Here is a 7,227-nt window from a genome sequence, read left to right on the forward strand (position 1 = left end):
AGGGAAGCCTGGATACCATGAATGACTTGCTCAAAGACAGGGAAAAATTTGGTGACTTTTCCAAAGAAGTGTAGTAATGTATTTTGTTGTTGTTGTGAGTTTTACTCTTCTTGTGGCAGAAAAAACTCAAGATAACTCCATGGGCCTGTAGTGTTTGCCTTTTATAGGGATACATATTTTTTCCCCCACTTAATATGCAGACACATCAAAATGAGGGGGCAGGATTTCTAAGCCAGGTGTATGCAGAGACTAGTTTTTGCCTCTCAGTGACCTTCACAGCCTCTCTTGGTGAAAGCAGACTGAGACTGTCTTTAAATCATAGCTTGCTGACAGAAAATCAGCAGTAAGTAGTCTCTGTAAACCCCATCTGTTTTCCTAGGAAGAGAGGAAATTCTTGCATAGTAATGATGGTGCCTTAGAAGCCCTGAAGGGAATTTTCATGAGCTTTCCTCTCTGGAAAGTTTTTGTCTCTTATGTGCTGGGGGAGTGGGAACGTAACCAGATTTAAAACCCCCTTCTTGCTCAATATTCTCAAGATTTAAGTGATATTCAAGAAATGTTTGACAACAAAATCTCCAAGAACACTGGTCCTAATAATGTATTTTATAGATTTGGGTATTATGGTAACATGTCTGTGTCTGTATAGTAAGAGTTCTCAGGTCTAATAAGCCCAAAGTATAGGCAATAGATGTGTTTTCACACTAGAATTATAAAGGGCTGAGCTTTATTCATCACTTTCAGATAATGTCTGTTAGGCTGAGCTGGTGGTTAATTTCTGGAGTTGGCCTTGCTGATGGTTCCAGGATTGGTTCAGTCTATTGCCCTATTTCGGGTGTGATCATGTGGACCGTATTTGCCACTTGTTCCAGTTCTACAATTCAAATCCCTAAAAACCTATGCTCCTCAAATCAATTAGCCCAGAGATAGAACCTGCAAGTGACCTCTGGTGGCTGGTCAGAGAGCTCTCCCTGGCTGTTCCTGTCCTAACAAGCGCAATTACTGACTTGTTTGATTAGCAGTGGCACAGTGGAGCTGTACAGACTGCTCCTGGATTTAAAAGCGATAGAGAAAAGGGAGACAAGGAGGGGAAGATCATTCTAAAGTCTAAATAAAAGATAACACCTTCCCTGTTCCCAAGAGTGCTGGAATGAAGTAATTGGAAATTAAGTTACTGGAAATTAAGAGCTGCAAAATTTCTTTTTTGGATGAGGCAACCATGTGCATAATCCCAGTGGGTCCAGGGGACTTTTTCTGAGGCTGCCCACTGACTCTTCACAGACACAGTATAGACAGGTTTTGTGGAAGGCTGCATCCCTCCCCTTTCCCCAAAGCCAAAAAGAGAAATGAAAGATTGTCCAAAAGTCAATGGAGAGGTCAAGTTTTAAAGGGAAGATTAAAAACAAAAAAAGGAAGATTACCTCTGATTTCACCTTGCTCTTCACTGACATCCCTCAATAGGCTCAGAAACACTGATGCTGTTGTCTTTCTGTCTGCTGCAGAACGGAACTCTGAAGGTCATCGACCGAAAAAAGAACATTTTCAAGCTGGCCCAAGGAGAATACATTGCTCCAGAGAAGATAGAAACTGTCTACATCAGGAGTAGTCTGGTGTCGCAGATTTTTGTACATGGGGAAAGCTTACAGGTAACATACATTTCTTAACAATCACCAGTTTTATAAACACTGTGCTTAAACTTGGCTTCTTGGGAGTGCGGGAGGATTGATATGCAGAGGTCAGAGTTGCTTTAAGCTTAATATTGAGCACCATTTCTTTTTGAACAATCACATTTGAATGGAACATTTTTGTAGAGATGTTAAGTGGGAAAATGAGATTAGAGTTCCATGAGGGTTTGAAATATATTTTGAGAAAATAGTAGGATTCCGTTCAGTTCAGTTGCTCAGTCATGTCCTACTCTTTGTGACCCCATGGACTGCAGCACACCAGGCTTCCCTGTCCTTCACCAACTCCCAGAGCTTGCTCAAACTCATGTCCATCGAGTCGGTGATGCCATCCAACCATCTCATTCTCTGTCGTCCCCTTCTCCTCCTGCCTTCAATCTTTCCCAGCATCAGGGTCTTTTTCAAGGAGTCAGATATTCGCATCAGGGAGCTTCAGCTTCAGCATCAGTCCTTCCAATGAATATTCAGGACTGATTTTCTTTAGGATGGACTGTTTTGATCTTGCTGTCCAAGGGACTCCAGCCCTGAATGTCAGGCTTGGGAACCATCATGTATTAGGGAGATGTAACGCTGCCTTCTTTGCCCCACTAGGGGGCAGTGCTGCGCTAGTTCACATGCCTTTATTTCCTTTCCAGTCATTCCTAGTGGGAGTGGTGGTTCCTGACCCAGATGCACTTCCCCCATTTGCAGCCAAGATTGGGGTAAAGGGCTCTATGGAAGAACTGTGTCAAAACCAAGTAAGTCTCAGTCAGGAAAGCCTATGCACACCCATGGGCCCATCATGGGAGGGGGATTCCCTGTTCTCCCACCCTTCAACTTGGGCACCCACGGTTTCCCGGAACCTCCTCGCTGGAAGAACAGACTCTTGCTGTGTCTGTACTGGCTGGTTTTATTAGACTGGAAGATGGGATGTAGAGTTTAAAAATAACTACCAAAATCACTATTCTTTTTATAGTAAGATGTGCATTGTGAAAAAATTAATTGGAAAATGAGGAATTAAATAATGCCATCCAGAGAAAACCCCTGTTACCATTTAGGTTTGCTTTTTCTTCTCATTATTTTCTTTGAGCAACATTTAGATATCACACGTTCTTGTGCATACCCCTACATCCTGCTTTTATCCTGATGAGTTTAGTTGGTGTTTTGAATTGGTTCCTGCTCAGCCTTTTCTTTAGGCTCTTTTTCAACAGCCAGTCTCTAAGCTATGTTTTATATTCCTAGACTATAAAGAAAGCCATATTAGAAGACATGCATAAAATTGGGATAGACGGTGGCCTTAAATCCTTTGAACAGGTATGTATTACTCATGTTATCCTGCCCTCTCAAGTCACACTAGAAAGTGTTCAAGTTTGCATTTATAATGGGGTCAAGAAGTTCAGTTTCCAAGGAACTGACTTCAGTGGTACTGTTAACCCATTGACGACAAATGGCAGTGACTTTTGCATTCATTTTTGTAGTCCCTCTACGCTGTTCATTATTCATTCTCCTTCTCCACTCATGTCTTTCCCAAATTATTAGTGTGAGAATGGGCATATGTTACTATTCTCCTAACCCTCCCACGTCATCATGCCACTTCTGTAAGAGAAAAGATTCTTCGAGTTTCCTCGCGTAGCATTTATTTTTCATTTAGTTTTGACCGAGCTGGGTCTCTGTTGCTGTGTGGGCTTCCTCTAGTTGCGGCGAGTGGGGCTACTCCCAAGTTGTGGTGGATAGACTTTCCACTGTGGAGGTGGCCCCTCTCGTTGTGCGGCACTGGCTTTCGGGCACACAGGCTCCAGTAGCTGTGGCATGTGGATTCAGCGGTCACGGAAACAGGCTTAGTTGCTCCACCGCATATGGAATCTTCCCAGACCAGGGATGGAACCCGTGTCCCCTGCATTGGCAGGCAGATTCTTAACCACTGGACCACCAGGAAGTCCCACATAGCATTTAGAAGGGTTCCGCAGAACAGCCCGGATCACTAATAAATGTGTGTACGTGTGTACCTCTTCCAGGTCAAATGCATCCATCTACATCCAGAGCCATTTTCCATTGAAAATGGACTCTTGACACCAACCTTGAAAGCAAAGCGGGGAGACCTTGCCAAGCACTTTGGAACTCAAATCAAGAGTCTGTATGAGAACACCCAGGAGTAGGTTAAGGTACTTACAGCTGCAAGGGGCCCATAAGTATCCTGCCTTGTAGGAATGTGGATTTAAAACTAATCTTACGTTCATTTTCTTTTTGTCTTTCCTCCTGTTGTTTTACCTACTAAATTATAAAACCATAATTTTGGGGCTTTTAAAAAATATTCAGTTAGAGATTATTTAGTTCAAACTTAGCCTTGAACTAAATAACTCGTCTTTCCCATCTTAAACGTTGCTTAGATGACATCTTAGGTGTTAGGACTGCTTTTATCAAGACACCTTCCTTCAAGGTCCATCCGTACAGAATCTTTGTTCCTGCCTTGTGAAATCCAGCCTTTATAAGTGATAACGTTCAGGGGCCAAAGTGACCCATTGAGACTTTTTCCTTGTTTTATAGTTAACTTAACTCATTGGTGGTCTCAATATTTAGAGTTTCCAATGTTCAAATTAAGAGACCTTTAAGTTCTGAGGAACTTAAGAACATAGTTTCTAACTATTTCATAAAACCCCTAAAATTAAGTAGAGTTTTAAGCTATAACAATATTAATCATGTTTATGAGACAGATTTCCTCTATGTCCTTCTGTGTTCACTAAAGTCTGTGTCCAAAAGGGAAGAATTTGATCCCACTGAGCATTTCCTAAAGTCTCTAGTTTGGGAGAATGTAAAACTGGGCCTGTGACACTGTGCCCAAAAAGAATGTTCTGAGGGTGTTTTCCACAGTATACCTGGTGACCGAATCTATTCCCAACAGTTTGCTGCTGAGCTGGAAGCTGTGGGTAAAGGAGCTGAAACCCCACGTCAAGTGCAGCTTTCCAGTAAATGAAGGAAGCACTGAGTAGCAACCTCCCGAACTGGGAATGAAGGCATGAAGCCTGCACGGCAGCCATATCTCCTGGGAAGGAATCGACTGATCTTTCATCCCGACTCCACTTCCTGCTGTACCTTACCCGCCTTCAACACGTACTGATATCGTCTGAAAATACAAGGTGTTAAGAATAAACTATTGCAGAGAACTGAATTTGTGGTGTGTTTCCTCGTGGATCATGAAGAGAGTCAGCCTTAGACAAGGGTTCCTTGACAATCACGGAAGCTAGTGGCTCTCAAACTTGGCTATGCACTAGAATTACCTGGGAGTTTAAAAAGATACCAATGCCTGTGTGACACTTCATGGATTCTGGTTAACCTGGCCAGGGGTACAGTGTGGGCAATGGGATTTTTTTAAAGGTCCCTAGGTGATTCTAGAACGTCACCATGTTTGATAGCTACTGAAGGAAATGACCTTGAGGATCAGGCCTTCTATCCAACAGCTGTGAATAAAAAAATACCAAAGCCTGACTCCAGCTGAGCACAGTTGGTGCTCTTTCTCCTTTATCATTCATGTAGTCTTGAAGAGTGTTCCTTTCTGGTCTTTCTAGACCCTGAGCCCAGAAGAGCTATCCTGGGATACTGAGACAGAAGGGAAGGCAGGAATGAGCTTCCCTGCATGTCCTAGCTCCTGCTGTCTCCTTGACCTCCTTTCCCACTACCCCCTCAGTCATTCCAGCTAAACCCACACTAGCTGCCTTCCTGTCCTCAGACATGCCAGGCACATTCTAGCCTGTTGTTCTGCCTAAAGTGCAGACGCTCCCAGAGACACACGACTTGTCCCCTCATATGCTTTAAATGTCACCTCTATCAGACTGTCCCACCTGCTTTCTTCATAATACACGATTCCAGCTGACATATATTTTACTATCCGTCTACCTCCCTAGTCCTCACTGGAGTGGGCCAGAGTCCTCTTTCATTCATTGCTGAATCCCCAAGTGCCCTTCCGTTAGTGTTCACAAGCCAACCCCCCAATCTCAAGTTCTCTACCTTGGAAAGAATTACTCTTTGAACAGGTGACTACTGTAATTCTACTCTTGTGTTTAAAAGAGCCTGACTTTAAGCCTCCAAGTCCACCAGCCTAGAACCAAATACTCACATCAGCTTCAGGCTTGGAGCAATTCAAGCGAACATGAGCAGACATGACTAGGTTGAACGTCTCCTAGACAGCGGCCAAGATGGTATAATATAGAAAGACCCTGAGCTTACCTCTTGTGGGCACACCAAAATCACAACTATCTGCAGAACAACCATTGATGAAAAAACTGGAACCTACCAAAGAAGATCTTCTACAACCAAAGACATAAAGAAGGAACCACAGTGAGACTGGGCTGTAAGGGCAGACTCGTAAGGGCAGATGTAATCAAATCCCATACCCCTTGGCTGGGCGATCCTCAAACTGGAGAATAATTATATAGCAGAGGTTCTCCTACAAGAGAGAGTCCTGAGCCCCATGTAAGGCTCCTCAGCCCAGGGATCTGGCATCAGAAAGACAAGCCCCAGAAAACTGGGGGAAATACAGGCTTCACTTTTCAAGAGTACACACAAAATTTCATGTGCACTGGGACCCAGGGCAAAAGCAGTAATTTGATAGGAGCCTGGGCTACATCTACCTGCTGGTTTTGATAAGTCTCCTGGAGGGGCAAAAGGCGGCTGGCTGTGGCTCACCCTGGGGACACAGACACTGGAGGCAGACATAATAGGGAACATTCAACCACGTGAACACTCCTGGTGGCTGCCATATTGGCTCATCTGCACCAAGACTTGGCCCCACCCAACAACCTGAAGGCTCCAGTGCTGGGATGCCTCAAGCCAAACAACTAACTGGGGAGATAACAGCCATACCCATCAGGAGACAGGCTTCCTAAAGACTAAAGGGCCCACAGTCCTGTCCTGACATGCCCCTAGGCACAGCCTAGTCCACCATGGGGTCAAAGTCCATCTCCACCCACCAGTGAGGAGATAATAGCTAAAAACTTTCCTAATCTGAGAAAGGAATCAATCAGCCAAGTCCAAAAGCACATAGAGTCCCATACAGGGTTAACTCAAAGAGGAACACACCAAGACTCCGTGCCATCAAAATGACACAAATTCAAGATAAAAAGAGAATACTAAAAGCAGCAAGGGAAAAGCAACAAATAATACACACGGGAACTCCCATACACTACAAAGCTACAGTAATCAAACCAGCATGGTACTGCTACGCAGAGAGAGATTAACAGAGCAGGACAGAAGTCCAGAAATAAGCTCATACACACCTATGGTCAATTAATCTACGACAAAGGAGGCAAGACTATGCAATGGAGAAAAGACAGTCTTTTCAGTAAGTGGTGACGGGAAAACTGAACAGCTTACATGTAAAAGAATGCAATTAGAACATTCTTAAATACCAGGTACAAAATTAAAGTCAAAATGGATCAAAAGACCTAAATGTAGGACTGGATCCTATAAAACTCCTTGAGGAAAACAGAACACTCGATATAGATCACAGCAATACTGTTTTGAATCCATCTTCTAGAGTGAGTAATGGAAAGAAGAACAAAAATAAACAAGTGGG

General features: G+C 43.6%; 1 protein-coding gene across 12 annotated transcripts in view; it reads left to right on the forward strand.

The window, feature by feature from the left end:
• ACSL5 (acyl-CoA synthetase long chain family member 5) overlaps positions 1 to 4,824 on the forward strand; it is a 51,446-nt gene extending 46,622 nt beyond the window's left edge. For all 12 annotated transcript variants that reach the window (XM_086379030.1, XM_086379028.1, XM_086379036.1 and 9 more), the window contains 5 exons: positions 1,500 to 1,643; positions 2,315 to 2,416; positions 2,901 to 2,972; positions 3,674 to 3,820; positions 4,558 to 4,824. In XM_086379030.1, the coding sequence (XP_086235156.1) occupies positions 1,500 to 1,643; positions 2,315 to 2,416; positions 2,901 to 2,972; positions 3,674 to 3,814 (459 nt within the window). In that variant the 3' untranslated portion in view covers positions 3,815 to 3,820; positions 4,558 to 4,824. The remainder of the gene's footprint in view (positions 1 to 1,499; positions 1,644 to 2,314; positions 2,417 to 2,900; positions 2,973 to 3,673; positions 3,821 to 4,557) is intronic.
• The last annotated feature ends 2,403 nt before the right edge of the window (positions 4,825 to 7,227 follow it).

The sequence above is a fragment of the Bos grunniens genome, chromosome 26 (genome assembly GCF_055505025.1).
Source record: "Bos grunniens cultivar Pamir isolate PY7600 chromosome 26, Bosgru_T2T1.0, whole genome shotgun sequence".
In the NCBI taxonomy this organism is placed as follows: domain Eukaryota; kingdom Metazoa; phylum Chordata; class Mammalia; order Artiodactyla; family Bovidae; genus Bos; species Bos grunniens.